This window comes from Phocoena sinus, chromosome 15 (assembly GCF_008692025.1).
Source record: "Phocoena sinus isolate mPhoSin1 chromosome 15, mPhoSin1.pri, whole genome shotgun sequence".
Classification (NCBI taxonomy): domain Eukaryota; kingdom Metazoa; phylum Chordata; class Mammalia; order Artiodactyla; family Phocoenidae; genus Phocoena; species Phocoena sinus.
The window spans coordinates 73,238,654-73,257,416 of NC_045777.1; the positions used below are offsets into that span (position 1 = coordinate 73,238,654).

General features: G+C 43.9%; 1 protein-coding gene and 1 pseudogene across 1 annotated transcript in view; both read left to right on the forward strand.

Moving 5' to 3' along the window:
- The first annotated feature begins 6,329 nt into the window (after positions 1-6,329).
- LOC116740592 lies at positions 6,330-6,884 on the forward strand (annotated as a pseudogene).
- Positions 6,885-12,092: 5,208 nt separating this feature from the next.
- The window catches only part of VKORC1L1 (vitamin K epoxide reductase complex subunit 1 like 1), a 61,654-nt gene continuing 54,983 nt past the window's right edge, over positions 12,093-18,763 (forward strand). The window contains exon 1 of the mRNA XM_032604475.1: positions 12,093-12,426. Coding sequence (XP_032460366.1) covers positions 12,233-12,426 — 194 coding nt within the window. The 5' untranslated portion in view covers positions 12,093-12,232. The remainder of the gene's footprint in view (positions 12,427-18,763) is intronic.

Sequence of the window (18,763 nt, forward strand, 5' to 3'; positions counted from 1 at the left end):
GCATGTATCTTTTTGAATTAGAGTTTTCATTGTTTCTGGATATATGCCCAGGAGTGGGATTGCTGGATCATATGGTAACTCTATTTTTAGTTTTTTAAGGAAACTCCATGCTGTTTTCCTTAGTGGCTACACCAATTTTCTGTGACATTTCTTCCTTTTTCTTTCTTTCTTTCTTCCTCTCTCTCTCTCTTTCTCTTTTAAGAGAAGTAAGCCTTTATTTCCTTGTTTCACAAATAAACCTAGCTGAGTTGGTTGCTTTCTGTGACATTTCTTAATCATAGTTTTGGGAGTCAGGATGTATCTGGTGTATGATTCGCTGGCCAGGTGGTCCATGGCTTGGGGCCTGTTAGCTCATCTTGCTGTGGAGAAACAGCCTGGGTTCGTACATTAAGATGATATCTATAATAACAATTTTAGCACATTAATGATGTTACTGACAATAGCCATTCTTGTCATCTGACTCTGATGAGTGTTCAGTTAGCAGAGGATTGAGGTCAGAGGGGACAAGAAAGGGAATAAAGTTTTGGAGAGAGATTAATCATAGACTCCATAAGGGAACTCACTTTTAGGGGGGTTGGGTTTCACTCCCACTAGGAATTCAGCAAGTTGGCAGGGGTTATTTATTGTCTTCCTTTAAACAGAAAGCACGCACATCGGTTAGCTCAAAAGTGTTCTCATCCTCATATAGTGTAGAAAATATATGCAAGAAGAGATAGTGTGCTGTGCAGGGAGGGCCAGGTGCAGCTTGTATGTGGCTTCACTGCTGGCTGGAGTGTGGACCATGGACAAATTAACTCATCTCTTTATGGGTGGCATATGACCCTCCTCGGAGAATCTCAGAAATTCTTAGGGAGGGAACCCTGCAAAGTCAGGGCTTGCTACCGTCACGTAGATTGAGTATTTAAGGTGATAAGACTGCGGGAGAAAAGAGAGACATTTAGGTTAACCAAGCAGAACGAAAAATGGCCTTGAAATAGACATGAAGATCAGGGAGATGTCCCAACCTGTCTCCTGCTGGGACAATGGGGAAAACGTTGATTAGGACACAGCAGGCCTCTAGGGAGAGAGTAGAAGGAAAGAAGGGTGTTTCAATTACTCTTACTTCATAATGTACAAACCCAAAACTTTAGAGGCTTAAAACAATAATCTTTTTTTTTCATGGTTCTGGGAGTTGACTGGGTTCCTCTAGGTGGTTTGCACTTGGGTCTCTGATACTGTTGCTGTGGCTGAGTCTGGAGTTATCTTAAAGGCTTCTTTAGTCCCATGTCTGGCGACTGATGTTGGCTGTCAGTTAAGACCTGCAGCTGTTGGCTCAAAGACCTAAATGCAGCCTCTCCATGTGTCCTGGGGCTCCTCACAGCATGGTGGCTGGCTTCAACAAGCAAGCACCCCAAGAAGACCATGGAGGAATGGTTTATGATCTGACCTCAAAAGGCACAGAGCATCATTTCTGCCACAGTCAGACTCTCAGATTTAAGGGGAAGGAACATAGCCCCAGACTCTGGATGGGAGCAGGGCCAATATCACAGTGAAGAAGAGTACGTAGGATGGGAGATCTTATTGCTGCCATCTTGGAAAATGCAATCTGCTATAATACGGAAGAACAAAGAGCAGAGTATAGGTGTTTAAGAGTTCAGAAATCTGGCCATTCAAAAGGATCACAAGGACCACTCCTGTGGGCAGCTGAAGTAGAATGGAAGCAAAGGTCATCAGAGTTGAGGAAGATATGGGACAATGAGTCAGGAGAGTGGCATGGCCATTCACAAGGACACGGACATCCTCAGGAAAGCAGAGGACTTGAGAGAGAGTTGTGCTGAAGGCGGAGAGGTCAAATTCTATTATAAAGGCTTTCTTGAGTTTTTGCCTTTTGTTACCGGGTGGTGGAAAAAGTAGTCTCTGGGGGGAGAATTCCTCTTTTATTTGGAAAAAGATATTTGCTGTGGGCTTATTATTTGTGCAAAGATACTGATAGCTAACATTTTTTCAGTGCTCATTCATTCATTTAAAATGTACTTACTGGGTACCTACTCTGTGATCAGGTCCTGTTCTAGATGCTGATACAGTAGCTAACAAAGCAGACAAAGATCTCTGCCTTTGGGGGGCTTACGTTCTAGTGGGAGAGACAGACATAAAAGAGATTTTAAAAAAATTAATATATATTATGTTATATGGTGGTAAATGCTAAGGAAAAAGAAATCTAAATTCTCTGTGTGTATTAGCTCTTAGCACAGAAGCTAAGAGCATAGATCAGGAAGCCAGCCTGCTGGAGCTTGAATCCCAGTTCTACAACTTATTAGCTGTGTGATTTTTGGCAGTTTACTTAACCTCTCTGAGCCTCAATTTCCTTATCTGTAAAACATAGAAAACAATAATTCCTACATCAAAGGTTTTTGTTGGAATTAAATACAGGTAAATATCTTGAGAACAGGATGGCAGGGGTGAGGGCCTGGTGGGGAACGTCACCAGCTTCAGGGTTCCTACTGGAGCTCTGGGACCAAGTTTAGGCTGGGTGGTCAGGGTGGCCATGCTGAGATTCATGGATCTTGGGAGGAAATGATCTCAGTGGAGCCTCAGGCTGCCCCAGCGTGGTATCTGGGATGGCAGTGAGCAGATGGAATTTCAGCAGACGTCAGCATTTAACCCTGGGTCCAGCCTACCACAGACCACAGGGATATATTGGTTTTTACACTGAGACAGGAACAGGGAAAGACCTTGGAACTTGGTTACATGCATAGAGTAGAATGGAAGGGGAGGGTTGGTGAAGAATCCATTCATACATCTGGGAACAAACAGAGCATCCATGTCAAATTGAGAGATGCCTTCTCAGAGAGAAGCCACACAGGCTGGTGGAAAGATGGGGAACACAAACCAGATTGGCCTGGGTACTAATTGAAGCTCTACCTCTTACAGTAATTGGGCCAGGTACTTAGCCCTGTGAGGCTTACTTTTCTCCCATGGAAACTGGAGATAATGACACCTACCTTGTACAGAGCTTATGAAATTTAAATATAACATATCAGAAGCCAACACAGTGCCTGGTATGTAGATGTGTGCTCAGTGGACGGCCTCTTCATCTGGTGGGTCGGCAGGTCATCTATGTACATAGGATGTTTACTAGTCCACTCCTCCTCCAGTGTTATAAAAAGAGCATTTCATCTGTGCTGACAATAATGAAATGATATCAGAATCCATTATCGCTTGAAAGCAAAAATGACACATCCATCCCCTTTCAATAGGATATTTACTTTGAGTGGGATTTTCCCGAAGGACACTGGGAGGCTTGGGATGTCACAGACTCTGTTATAAAAAGATTTTTAGGGAATTCCCTGGCGGTCCAGTGGTTAGGACTCTGGGCTTTCACTGCTGAGGGTGCGGGTTGGATCCCAGGTCGAGGAACTAAGATCCCACAAGTTGCGTAGTGTGGCCAAAAAAAAGAGACTAGCCAGCGACTGCCACACGTACAGCGTCCTGCTGTATCCTTGCTGTGACCTTTCTCAAAACTTGGACAGAAAATATACAGTGTTCTAACCCAGCAAAGCAAGTTTGGGGTCATGAACAAGCTTATAGAAGCCTCTTGGGATTTCTGGTTCTGGTATGATGGATTGAGCCAACACAGAAAATACACAAATACAAATACAGAAATACGAGATAAAACCTTCTAAGAAAAAAAGCTTAGGGGATTCCCTGATGGTCCACTGGTTAGGACTCTGCCGAGGGCCTGGGTTGGATTCCTGGTTGGGGAACTAAAATCCCATAAGCTGCGTGGCAAGGCCAAAAATTAAAAATAAATAAATAAATAAATAGGAGATCTTAAAAAAAAAGAAAGAAGAAAAGCTTAAACACACAGCTGAGCTCAGTAGGAAGAAAGGCACATCTCCAGGTGCTGATGAAAGGGACCCTAAACCCAGCCCCAGGAATGAAGTGCTGCAGCGGCAGTGGCCCGAGGGGATGTGGCCAGGGAGCTGACCCCGGAAGTTGGGGTGATAAACTGGAGTGGAGACTCCTCCCAGCCTGAGTCTGTCCTTCCAGTGAAAGAGAATGGTGGTGGGGGGGTGCTCTTCGGGAGCACAGGGGGAGGAGTTTCCTGAATGAGGTGGCATTTAAGCTGGTATCATTCATTCAGTCATCCATTCACCAAATAATTCTTAAGCGCGTGTTATTGTGCCAGGCACTACCCCAACTGCTGAGAATACAAAAGACCCAGCCACCGGCCTCACGGAATCTGCAATTGGCAGAGACAGACATTAAGTGAGCAATTACCACACAGAAGCTCTATGTACACATTTTTAAAAATAACAGGTTTTTTTTGTTTTTGTTTTTTGTTTTTTTGGCTGCAAGGCATGTGGGATCTAAGCTCTCTGACCAGGGACTGAACCCGCACCCCCTGCATTGGAAGGCGAAGTCTTAACCAGTGGACTGCCAGGGAAGTCCCTAAAAAATAAGTTTTATTGAGGTGTAATTCACATACCATAAAATTCACCCTTTTAGAGTGGTTTTAGCATATTCATAGAGTTGTGCTTCCACCACCACTGTCTAGATCCAGAATGTTAGATTACCCCAAAAGGAAACCCCATACCCGTTAGCAATCACTCCACATTTTCCATCACCCCAGCTCCTGGTTACCAGTAATCTAGTTTCTCTCTCTAGGGACTTGCCTACTCTAGATTTCATTTAAAAGGTGTGTTACATACATAAGCTTCAAGGATATATTGCACAACAGGGGGAATATAGCCAATATTTTATAATAACTATAAATGGAGCATAACCTTTAAAAATTGTGAATCACTATTGCACACCTGTAACTTATTTAATATTGTACAGCAACTATACTTCAATTAAATAAATTAAAGTAATGACATAATACGTAGCCTTTTATGTTTGGGTCTGTCTTCTTTCATTTAGCATAATGTTTTCAAGATTAATCCATGTTATAGCATATATCAGTATTTCCTTCCTTTTTTTTTTGCCACGCTGTGTGGCTTGCGGTATCTCAGTTCCCCAACCAGGGATTGAACCGGGGCCATGGCAGTGAAAGCCCAGAATCCTAATCACTAGGCCACCAGGGAACTCCCCATTTCATTCCTTTTTATGGCTGAATAATAATACTCCATTGTATGCATATACTACATTTTGTTTATTCATTTATCAGTTGATGGGCATTTTTGACTATTATGAATAATGCTATGATGAACACTCATGTACAAGTTTTTGTGTGGACGCATGTTTTCAGTTCTCTTGGGAATATAGCCAGGAGTGGAATTGCTGGGCCATAGAGTAACTATGTTTAACATTTTGAGAAATTGCCAACCTGTTTTCTGAGGGGCTGCACCATTTTACATTGCTACCAGCAATGTATGAAGTTTCCATCTATGTACAAGTTTTTTTTTTTTTGTTTGTTTGTTTTGGCCGCCCTGCGCGGCTTGCGGGATTTCAGTTCCCCGACCAGGGATGGAACCAGGGCCCTCGGCAGTGAAAGCTCAGAGTCCTAACCACTGGACTTCCAGGGAATTCCCTATGTACAAGTTTTGAAGTTCACATTCTTGGATTGGCACAAAGTGACCTCCCAGAGTTGTGCCCACCAAGCACAGAAGGCCTCAGCTGCCTCTTGGCACTACAGAAAGGTTGATAAACCGCTTTACGGAGCAGAAGAGCTTCTTCTGGACAGAGACAAGGGCTGTTCCCTGTGAGCCCCCAACAGTGACAATCTCCCCCAGCATCCTCCCACAGCAGCTTCCTCCTGCTGGGTCTACCCACCTACCCCTTCCTGCTTCTGGGAAACTCACTTTCTTGTTTTTAGGAGAACTGGTTTTGCATAGACTCTCTTGTAGGTCTGGGGGGCGGCTGCTGTCTCTAGCACTCTTTCTTTTCTAGCTACAGGGCTCATGAGTGACCTGAGGCTGGTCGAGCTGCCTGAATTCTTCATCAGGATTTTAAAAATTGGATTTAAGGGAGGAGAGGCAGTCCCTTACAGGCAGGAGAAAACAAAGATGCAAATGGAGGAACTATGGGACCACTTTTCCTTCTATAGGCAAAAAACTGGCCTGAGAGAACAAAACTGACACAGAGGTAGGAAGTGGACAGAGAGAGTCTTGAGGGGGTTTGAATCCCTGGCCTAGTGAGCCAGATTAGTACAATAGAAGTGGGAAAGCCTTCAAGGAGAAAGCGGTATCTAAAATGTGGGTTAAGTAGGAGTTTGAAAGCTCCAAGGTGAAGGTAGTAGAATGTATATGAGGAATTCAAAGAAGTCTCTTCAGTTGTTCAGCAAAAAACACCATTAAGAAGGAGAAAGGGCACTTTTTCTGGTAAGCGGCCTGAGGTGACCTCTAAAAATGGTGTGCTATTCACTTGACCCAGAAAACCCCACAAAATCATGCAAATTAAGAAGTTCAGATCTTTGTGTTCACTTTAAGAACATTCATGAAACTGCCCAGGCCATTAAGGGTATGCATATCCAAAAAGCCACCAAGTATCTGAAGGATGTCACTTTAAAGAAGCAATGTGTGCCATTCCATCGTTACAGTGGTGGAGTTGGTTGGTGTGCCCAGGCCAAACAGTGGGGCTGGACGCAGGGTCGGTGACCGAAAAAGAGTGCTAAATTTTTACTGCACAGGCTCTAAAATGCAGAGACTAATGCTGAACTCAAGGGCTTAGATGTAGATTCTCTGGTCATTGAGAACATCCAGCTGAACAAAGCCCCCAAGATACGACATAGAACTTACAGAGTTCACGGTCGGATCAAACCATATATGAGCTCTCCCTGCCACACTGAGATGATCCTTACTAAAAAAAACCAGATTGTTCCTAAACCAGAAGAGGACGTTGCACAGAAGAAAAAGATATCCCAGAAGAAATGGAAGAAACAGAAACTTATGGCCCAGGAATAAATGTCACAGAAAAATTAAAAAGTTAAAAAAAAAAGGGGGAAACAGCAAGCCAAAGTATAGGAGAAGGTGGGACTTCCCTGGTGGACCAGTGGGAAGACTGCGCTCCCAATGCAGGGGGCCCGGGTTTGATCCCTGGTTGGGGAACTAGGTCCTGCATGCCTGCCACAACTAAGAGTTCGCATACTGCAACTAAAGAGTCCACATGCTTCAACTAAGTCTGCATGCTGCAATGAAGATCCTGCCTGCCACAGCTAGGACCCGGCACAGCCTAAATAAATATTTTTTTTAAAAAAGCATAGAGGATATCTGCAATACATATACTGACAAAGATTTGTATCCAGAATATATAAAGACTTTCTTTCTACAAACCAATAAGAAAAAGACGACCCATTTTTTAAAGTGCGAAAAAGGCTTAAGTAGGCACTTCACAAAAGAGAACATCTAAGTAGTCAAAAAGCATATGAAAGGAGCTCAGATTCGTTGGTCTTCAGGGAAAGGCAATTTTAAAACCACCACGATCCCTCTAGAGAGCTACCAAATTTTCTAAAACGGAAAGCACTGACCTTGCCAAGGATTGGTGAGGATGTGGGGTACCCAGAACTCTCATACTTTGCTAATGGGAGCTTAAATTGGTACAACTCCTTTGGAAGACTGTTTGGTAGTGTGGTGGCCCTGGTGGTACACCAGTCAGTCTCCCTTCAAGAGAGTCTGCTGCAAAGAGGCTAGCTGGCCAGTAGCCTCCAGTGGCTGGCTACACCTTTGGATGGATCACAACATTCATGCTGAGGCCATGCTCTCCCCAGGCTGCTCCCAGCCCATGACTGTGCCTGGCAGGGCTACTAGATAGGGGGTTACTCCTGCCTTGCTCCCTGTCAGCCTGGCTGAGACTGCAGAGCTTTCATAGTGGTCAGACCTGCTTTGTGATCTGGAGGCTCTCCATGCCTGTTCTTGTTCCCTGTCTCCTTTATCCTTCACAGGAATTGCCCCCTGTCAATCTCTTACACTTCTGATTTCACTTTGGCATCTTCTCCTTGGAGGACCTAAATTGACTGAGGCAGTATAACTAATACTGTCTGACTCTAGTTCTGCCCCTGGATGTATTCCCAGCAGACATGACTGCATACAGCCACCGAAAGACGTTTACAGAATGTTCACAGCAGCTTTATTCAAAATAGCTAACAACTGGCCAAATGTCCATAAACAGTGGACAGACTGGATAAATAAAATTGTGGTTAGTTATATAGTGGACTATTACACAGCTGTGTACAATAACATAGATAAACCCTCACAGACATAATGATGAGTAAAAGAAGTCAGATAATCAATAGATCTTATCAAGTCAGTAAAGGAATCCAGAAGGAGGGGACTACAGGAGAATGAGTCCACTCAGAAGTATGGAAACCACCAGAGCGTTAGAGAGTCGATCTTTTTGAGGACAGTGGTAGACAGGCTTTAAGATGATCCCAATGAGGGCTTCCCTGGTGGTGCAGTGGTTAAGAATCCACCTGCCAATGCAGGGGACACACGATCCCTGGTCCAGGAAGATCCCACATGCTGCGGAGCAACTAAGCCCGTGCGCCACAACTACTGAGCCTGTGCTCTAGAGCCCACGAGCCACAACTACTGAAGCCCATGCCCTCTAGGGCCCACGTGCTGCAATTACTGAGCCCGCATGCTGCAACTATTGAAGCCCATGTGCCTAGAACCTGTGCTCCACAGCAAGAGAAGCCACTGCAATAAGCCCGAGCCCTGCAACGAAGAGTAGCCCCCGCTGCCACATCTAGGAATGAAGACCCAACGCAACCATAAAAAAAAAAAATTCTTAAAAGAAAAAAGATGATCCCAGTGATTCCCCTTCTGGTATTCATGCCTTTGTGTAATCCCCTCCCTTTCAGTGTAGACTGGACCTAGGGACTAGCTTCTTTTTCTCCTCCAGTTTTATTGAGATATAATTGACATATAACATTGTGAAAGTTTAAGATGTACAACATGATTTGATATACATATATAGTGAAATGATTACCACAATAAGATCAGTTAACACACCCATCACCTCACATAACTACCGTTTTTTATTTTTGGCCTGGAGGGAGGGAATGAGAACATGTAAGATTTAGCAACTCTCTTAGCAACTTTCACATGTACAATATTATTAACTATAGATACCATAGTGTACATTAGATCTCCAGAATTTATTTATCTAATAATTGGAAGTTTGTGCCCTTTGACCAACATCTCTCCGTTTTCCCCACCTGCCAGCCCCTGCCAACCACCAAACAATTCTGTTTCTATGATTTCAGCTTTTTTAGATTCCACATGTGAGATTGTATAGTACACTTGACCCTTGAACAACACAGGCTTGAACTGCACAGGTCCACTTATATGTGGATTTTTTTCAATACACACATAGGACAGTAATACATGACCCTTGGTTGAATCTGTGGCTGTGAAACCTCGGATATGGAGGGCTGACTGTAAAGTTATATTTGGATTTTCGACTCCACAGGGGGCTGGTGCCCCTAACCCCTGCCTTGTTCAAGGGTCAACAGTATTTGTCTTTCTCTGTCTGATTTATTTCATTTGTCATAATGCCCTCAAGGTTTGTCCTTGTTGTCTCAAATGGTAGGATTTCCTTCTTTTTTGTGGCTGAATAATATTCCATTGTGGGTACATACCACATTTCCTTTATCCATTCATCCATCCATGGACACTTAGGTTGTGGACTAGCTTCTAAGTAACAGAATATGTAAAAGTGATGGGCAGTTTCTTCTGAGATTAGGTTACAGAAAAGACTGTGACTTCCATTTCCCTCACTCTCTCTTATCCTTTGCTTTAAGGGAACGTAGCAGCTTCTTATGGAGAGGTACAAGTGGCCAGGAACTGATGGATCCAGCCAACAGCCGGAGAGGACGTGAGGCCTGCCAACTGCCCTGTGAGTGAGCTTGAAAGAGGATTCTCCAGCCTTGAGATGCCTGTAGCCCCAGCCAACATCTTGACTGCATCCTGTGAGAGACCCTGATCCAGGGGACCCAGCTAAATAACACCCAGATTCCTGACCCACAGAAACTATGAGAAAATAAGAGATTTTTGTTGTTGTTGTTTTAAGCTGCAAGTTTGGGGTAATTTGTTACCCAACAATACATAAATAATAGGACATCAATTACTCAAAATCACTATATAAAACTGAAATCTCTTGGCCAGCGGCAACCAGGAAAAATCTAGCAATCTCCAAAAACAGTGTGTTTCTTCTTAGAGACAGTGAGAATAACATACATGTATTTTTCTTTTAGTTTTGGCCACCAGGAAGCTCAGAGCCAAATTTATGGCTCGGTTTTAATAATTATGTGATACTCTATGGCCTGCTTGTCTGTGTTCTTTTTTTTAAAATTAATTAATTAATTTATTTTTCACTGCTGTCGGGTCTTAGTTGCAGCATGCGGGATCTTTTGCTGTGGAGGGTGGGCTCTTCGCTTCATTGCAGTGCGTGCACAGGCTTCTCTCTAGTTGTGGCATGCGGGCTTCTCTGGTTGTGGTGTGTGGGCTCCAGAGCGCTTGGGCTCTGTAGTTGAGGAGCGCGGGCTCAGTGGTTGTGGTGTGTGGGCTTAGTTGCCCCACTGCATGTGGGATCTTAGTTCCCCCACTGGGATGAACCAAAGTCCCCTGCATTGCAAGAAGGATTCTTTTTTTGCAAGACGGATTCTTTTTTTTTTTTTAATTGGTCTGAGCCATTAAGGCATTTTATTTATTTATTTATTCATTCATTCATTTTTGGCTGCGTTGGGTCTTTGTTGTTGCACGTGGACTTTCTCTAGTTGCAGTGAGTGGGGGCTACTCTTCGTTGCGGTATGCAGTCTTCTCACTGCTGTGGCTTCCCTTGTTGTGGAGCACCGGCTCTAGGCACGCAGGCTTCAATAGTTGTGGCTCGCCTGCTCTAGAGCACAGGCTCAATAGTTGCGGTGCACGGGCTTAGTTGCTCCGCTGCATGTGGGATCTTCCCAGACTAGGGATCGAACCTGTGTCCCCTGCAGTGGCAGGCGGATTCTTAACCACTGTGCCACCAGCAAAGTCCCTTGTCTGTGTTCTTACTCCTGGTCTTTTATTTATTTATTATAATTTTTAAAATGTTTTGCTGTGTTGGGTCTTCATTGCTGCACGCGGGCTTTCTCTAGTTGCGGCGGGCTACTCTGTTGCGGTGTGCGGGCTTCTGATTGGGGTGGCTTCTCGTTGCGGAGCATGGGCTCCAGGCATGCGGGCTTCAGTAGTTGTGGCACGTGGGCTCAGTAGTTGTGGCTCGCGGGTTCTAGAGCGCAGGGTCAGTAGTTGTGGCGCACGGGCTTAGTTGCTCCGCAACATGTGGGATCTTCGCGGACTAGGACTCGAACCCATGTCCCCTGCATTAGCAGGCGGATTTCCAACCACTGCACCACCTGGGAAGCCCCTGGTCTTTTACTTTGATTTGTCTTTTTCTTAGTCCTGATTTTTTAGTTCATTTTTATACTTTACTATATTACACGAATTATGTTAAGCCATCTCAAATTCAGCTTACAGGGAAGCAAGGCATTCAGAAATAATGTTTTAAAAATAGTTAAGTTTGCACTTGTTGAACACAAAGTGACTGGAGGTGGTACTGGGGAAGATCAGGTAATGTAAACGTGGCTCTGGAGCTTGGCTCTGGAGCTCTGGGAAATGGCCAAGGCTAATTTGGTTTGGGTCAGAAAATATCAAGTGATAATGACAAAAAAAAAGGCAGAAAGTATGGCAATTGATTACCACCCGCAGGAGGTGGGGCCAAGGGCTTATCCAGTCACACACGGTGGTATCTTTGAAATTTATTCCTTTCACCGGGTACCCTAGGGCCTGCCCGCGCCACCGCTCCGCTCCGCTCCCCTCCCGTCCCCTCCGCTGCCCTCCCCTCCCGTCCCCTCCGCTCCCCTCCCTCCCCTCCCAGAGCCCCGCCCTTCCCTTCCCATGGCCCCGCCCCTCCTTCGGCCCCGCCCGCTGCGCGCGCCGCACTGCCTCCGGCTCCGCCCCCCGGCCGGCCTCCCGGCCGGTTGCGCACTCCGTTCCCCACTCCGCGCCCGCGCGCGCCTTCCCCGCCCCGCCAGGATCTCTCCTTTTGGGGCGGTTGGGCCGCGCGCCTGTGGGGGCGGGGCCCGGAGGAGGCGGTCGAGCCAATGGGGCGCGGCGGTGGCGGCGGCGGCGGTGGCGGCGGCGGCGGAGGCGGTAACGGTAGCGGCGGCGGCTGGGTCGGGCCCCGACGGGCGGCGGCGGCTGAGGTGGAGGCGGAGGGAGGCGGCGGCGGCGGCGGCGGCGAAGGAGGCGGCGGCGGCGGCGGCGGAGGGGGGAAGATGGCGGCGCCCGTCCTGCTGAGAGTGTCGGTGCCGCGTTGGGAGCGGGTGGCCCGGTATGCAGTGTGCGCCGCCGGGATCCTGCTCTCCATCTACGCCTACCACGTGGAGCGGGAGAAGGAGCGGGACCCCGAGCACCGGGCCCTCTGCGACCTGGGGCCCTGGGTGAAGTGCTCTGCCGCCCTTGCCTCCAGGTAGCCCGGCTAGGGGGAGCGGGCCGGGAGCGGCCGAGCGGGGCGAGGGCGGAGGCTGGGGGTGGGGAGCGCGCGGCGGGAGCTCGGGCCTGGGGGGCGGCGGGGATCGGGCCGCGAAGGGACCGACGGCGCCGTGAGCCTGGCCGGGAGCCTTGGCTGGGGCCGGGGGGCGGCGGCCGGGGTGGGGCGGCCCGAGTGCAGGCCGCCGAGGCTGAGGTGGCGGGGCCGCGAGACCGGCAAGGAGGGATGAGGTGGCAGAGTGCAGCCGCGAGGCCGGAGCGGACCGGGGGCAGTTGGGCAGGCTGGGGCCGGGCTCGGAAGGAGCAAGCGGGGTTCGCGGAGGGTGGGTCCCGGCCGGCTTGACAGATTTAGTGGTTCTTGACCGGGGAGGCGAGTCGGGGGTGTGGGAGCCTGCCCGAGGGAGCCATGAGGTCAGTGTCCACCCCTCGTCTGGGGTCGCTGCTGCTGCCCAAGGCTGTACGGCCGGCGTGGGCTCGGGGTTTGCATTTCCCACTGTCTTCCCGGAGCTAGGACAGGTGTTTCCGTGGTCAGGCCTCTTTGTACTCTGTAGCGCTAATGAGAATTTGCAGACTTCTTGAGACAGTGACATTTGCGGGCAAACAAGAATTTGACCCTACTCTGGAAGGAGATACCTGCACTTAACATATCTGATTTCTTGGATTCCCCCTCGTATCTAGTGTGCCCGCGAGGGGGGAATGGCCTGAGTTTGGATCTGGTCTAAGCATAATTTGAGTAAAATACGAGTATGTCATGTGTAATGATGATGTTTGGGGCATTAGGGTGCCTTTTAAACGTTGTTGGTTATTATAATGGTATACCCACCGAAGCTTAAAAATACACGCATTGCTAAACTGGAGGGATTGGTTTGTTTTACTGATACTTTTAGGTTTTTAAAAATGTTGTAGTCGATTTATCTGTTACACTTTATCTTCTGCATTAGATTTTTCTGGGTAAGTTACTTTGAAAAAAAGAGGAATTTACATCTTAAAAGTGGCTGCTCTTTTTTTTTTAATTGAGGAGGGTTCATTTTTTAAAAGTAGAAATAGTGAAAGAAATTATTTCACAATTGATAAGTTATAATTTTAATAGAGACATTACTGTGCCTAATATTTTGAGTTTGTTAACAGTAGTCATATTTGAGCAGTTTCTTCCTCTCATATTGATCTGTAAATTACTACGTAGACAGTAATGTATAGCTCACTAGTTTATTTTGACCTACATATTGGTGATTACATGAACGACCTAGCACTGGAGTTTGTCTTGTTACTATTTACAAATTTCAGACTGCTGATCTTTTCCACTTTGACACCCTTCTTGGTGAGCCACGTACTCTTTCTCATTTGCCCTTAAACCAAAATCCTGTAGCTTTTTAGTGGAAAAATAGTCATCATTATTGCTACATTAGACATAATGTGTTTAAAATGTAGATACCAGTTAACAGTTAAAATATGTCAATGTGACAAAACCTCACATTTGTTGTTGGGTATTTTGAACCAAGTTAATAGACCTAATAGACTCTCAGATATCCTTTGAGAATCACTGAGTGTATTTTATACAAACATTTTAATATTATTTTCACTATCCATTGGAAAGGACTTTTATATTTAAAGTACCTTGCACCCAAAGTTAGCTAACTAAATATATAATGAAAAGACTAAGCAGCAGTGTATTTCAGGTATTTGAAAAAAGAAATAAAAATAACTTTTGATATTAGATTAATATGGAATTTAAGCAGAATTATTACCAATTTTAGCTTTTGGAAACACTATAGTCTATCATAAATTTAACTAGACCTTTTAACATTTGGACTTGGAAAGAGTGCTTTATGTTATCCAGACTGTATGTTTAAGTTCTTAATATTGGCTTTCCTTTAAAAAAGAGTGTTTTTGAACCATGTAATAAGTATAGATTATAAATATTTTCAGTTATGTATCCTGCAAGGTCCAGGTTTTTGTGTTCTGATGTCTGTTTAATAAAGCACCATAAGATAATATAAATAACATCAAGTGAGATTATATATAAAGTATATGTGTAAGACTAAAAATATCTGGATCTCTTTATAGTTTTAAGTGTGAATTTAATATGTTGTGACTGACACTAATGTTTAATTGTGTAGCTGTGTACATAGAATATTTTAAATTTGATGCTCACTAAAGGAAGATAGGTAAGAAATAAGACATGCTAATAAGAGGAATAAATAGCTTATTTGCTGTGTACACAATAAAATTCAAGAAATTTAGACAGTTTGACCAACCTGTTTATAAACTGCTTGCAAAACCATATATATCAATACATATATACATTATATATATATAAACTATATATATTATATATATATGATGGAGATACAGAAATTTGGAAATTAAAGTGGCTTGAGTCTAATTTATAGATCAGTTTTCTTTTGGAAGTAGGTAGACTAAACATAATTAAAAGTTTTTATTTTGTCAAAGTGAAAAAGGCTTTAAATAAAAGCAGATTATTGGAGACCTCAAGTTGTAGTTCTTTTTATTTGACTTAAGTATGGATTGCCAGTTAGCAGTAGTAGTAAAAAATGTGACTGTTTTATTTATTTAAAAAATTTTATTATTATTATTTTTTTTATTATTTTTGGCCATGCCACAGGGGCATGTGAGATCTTAGTTTCCTGACCAGGGATCGAACCCACGCCCCCTCCATTGGAAGCGTGGAGTCTCTCTCTCTTTTTTTTTTTTTTTTGCCGTAAGCGGGCCTCTCACTGTTGTGGCCTCTCCTGTCGCGGAGCACAGGCTCCGGACGTGCAGGCTCAGCGGCCATGGCTCACGGGCTCCGCGGCATGTGGGATCTTCCTGGACCAGGGCACGAACCCACGTCCCCTGCATCGGCAGGCGGACTTTCAACCACTGCACCACCAGGGAAGCCCGAAGCGTGGAGTCTTAACCACTGGACCGCCAGGAAAGTCCCAAAGTGTGACTATTTTAGGAACAGAAAGTTTGAGCCCAGGTTTGAGTAGAATTAAAGATAAAGCATGAGAAAAATTAACCAATGAAATCCTGAGGAAGGTTCTCTGCCAGAATCCAGCGTTAACTCATGTGATTTTGGATTGCTGAAACTCACTTTATTCTCATTTCTTAATCCTTAAGAGTTCTAATCCAAATAAAGTAGAGATTAATGAGAGAATCTTGGGGGCTATATGTGTGTGTGTGTGTGTAAGTCCTCTATTATTTTGGGAGGCATCATTGTCTAAGGAAGTAGTTCCCAGATTTTTGGATTTCAAAAGAAGTATTCCCCCCCAAATTGGGAGGCTGCAATAGAGGTGCCAGTTTGTTCTGCTGGCTGGCTATAGTCAATAAAAACAGCAACAGTAACCCATACCACTGTCTACTGTCACTGTCATTTCATTGTAAGTAAGGATATTTTAACTCAAATAATTAGAAAGAACTGAATCTCAGTATGAAAGATCTTTAAATTGAATCACTTAGGTTTATTAAAAAGTTTACTTTCTTCTCATTTTTCCTCATTTTTATTTAAATTACTAAAAGCTTTGTTGCAAGTCTGCACCAGCCTGCCTGCTAATCCCTGCCCAGTGCACTAAGTTCAGATCCAAAGGTTCTGGGTGGACTCCTAGCTCGTCCACTTGTTAGACTGTGGCCTCGAGCTAGTCACTCACCTTCACGGAGCTACAGTTGCTTCTCGGTTAAATGGGGATATTAAAACCTACTTTGCCAGATTAATGGGTAGGATTAAGGAGGATACATGGAATAAATAAATGGATGATACTTGAAATAAAGTATGTACTCCATTAGTTACAGCTGTTATTGACTGGAGGTGGTATGATTATTTTTTTGCAATGTCTGATCATAAACGCCTTTAAATAGTACAAGTTACTTGTCTTAGGTGTAGTCATTTATGTATTTTAAATGTAAATTGTTTTAGAGTACTTTATTGCTCACTCCATGGCATAGTATAAAGACTTAAAATCCATTTAAAACAACTACAAAAGTGTGGCAAGAGACACAAAATAATGTGTAGAATATTCTTTATAGGTATTTCCTATACGTTGCATTAGACCCCTTCTAAGAAGAGCTTTTATGTAAGAAAAAAATGATTTTGAAAGATGGAGAGGCTTGACAATTCAAGTCCTCAAAAAGTTGCCTTATTTCGCAAAATGTTGGACTAGTACCCCTCTCATGTCTTAAAAATAGTACCATCTGTTTACTATCCCCCTCTTTGAGACACATTTTTAGAATTAGAATAGAACCTAGGAATCTGTGCTGCCCCTTGCTTAGTTCAGCTAGACTCAGGTTAAATGACTTGTGCAAGGTAACACAGTGGCAGATTGGGACTGGAAGCCTGGCTTCCAGAGTACTTGTTTAGAGGGACCACTACCCCACCCTCCTCCATTTTTACAATTAAATTCTTATATAGGTAATATATTCACTGCTTCAAGTTTGAAAGATACTAAAGCATATATAGTGAACCGTCCCCTTCAGAACCCTGCCCCCAGACATGTAGTTCTCCCTTTCCTTAAGCAGACATGAAACTTTACAGAGCCATTTTATGCATATACAAGCATAAATATGACCATATTAGTCTCCCCATTTTTTACACATAAAACTACCATATTCTGTGTTCTGATCTGTACTTTACTCTCTGCTAGCCTTCTTTCCATCACCACCATACTTTTAAGTGCTTACATTCATATTTGGTGAATGTTAATAACTGCTACCACTATGTAAAAAACAATTTGTTCTACTGGTTAGTTTTGACCAAGATGAATTTAATAAATAAAATACAGGTTCTTATGTGACCATTGTTTCTTGGTATGGAGATTTCAGAAGCAGTATAGACTTCAAAGAATGTAAGGGGAATAGAGGGATATCACAAAGAGGTGAACTTGGATTGCCATGCATTAGAGATAATTGTTAATACTTGGATAATGTTTACTGTGTACTAGGCAGTGTTCTAAATGCAGTTTATTTAATTCTCACAGCTGTCCTGTGAGGCACTTTTATCACCATTTTACAGATGAGAAAATTGAAGCACACAGAATGTAAATGAAACTTGATTTAGATAGTACAGTGGCAGAGGCTACATTTTAACCCAGGCAATCTGGCTCTTTACCACTACTTTAAATTCCATTTGATGTGATTTTGATATAGTGATACCCATATCAGCCAAATTTTTAAAAATATGCAAACATCTATGCTTTTTTTTTTGCATCTGTATGTTTGTGTTTTAGCTTTTACTTATTGGGAGCAATCTTTTTGGAAAAGCAAGGACATTACTCTGAAGGCACGGTATTCAAGAAGTAAATCCCTGGAGTGTTTGCCTTCTACGCCTAAACTTGTGAAGATAAGGCATTTGTCACACCTAGTGAGTGAACAGGTATACAGTGGGGTGAGCTATCAGGAAGACCTAACAGAATAGCCGAGAGAAGAAAGATAAAGTGGATCTACGTACCTGGAGGTGTAGAGGGGAGGGGAAAATGTTATGAATTTGTACTGGGGTGGGGTAGTCCTTCCTGAGAGAGGTGTTGAGTCATAAGGACCTACTGCATATAGAAACAGAAGAATTGGGCCTGGGATGTGGTGGGGTTAAGTCACCAGAACCAGGAATTTAAGAGGAATTCATTTCCTTGATGATTTGGAAGGATTCTAGCAAACAACATGAGGAAAGGCAGAAAACGGTGACCATTTTGAGGGGAATAGCAAATGGTCATATTTGAATGTAATATAGATTTACCTGGGTTAGGAGAGGACTGGAATCTAGATCTTGGCCAGAAGAATGCAAAACCAGGCATTCTTGTAAGCCACGTGTTCTTGTAAACATAGATAAAACTTAACAAGCACTGTGCCTTGGGTTTCTCTTCTGTACAGTGTTTGTACTAGATTGCACTAGACTTGTATTAGATTATCAATTTTTAAAATTCATCCCCCAGAATCCTAGTTCTGTGGTGGTACAACAGGGATTTCATAAGCATTTGAGTCACATTTTTAATACTGTAAACTTTAAAACATTATAAACATTTATATACACTCAGATGTATCTTATGCTAAATTTTACATTAGAGACCGCTGATTTGTACTGCCGGGTTATCTAGGTAAAAAAAATATTCAATCTTAAAAGGTTGCATTCTATATGATTGCATTATATAACATTATTGAAATAACAAAATTATAGAGATGGAGAATAGCTTAGCTGTTGCTGGGAGTTAGGAATGGGGGAAGGGGTGGCTAAGGAGGCAGCACGAGAGAGCTTTGTGGGGAGGGAACAGTTCTGTATCTCAGCTGTGGTTACTCAAAGCTACAAATGTGATAAAATTGCATAGAACACACAC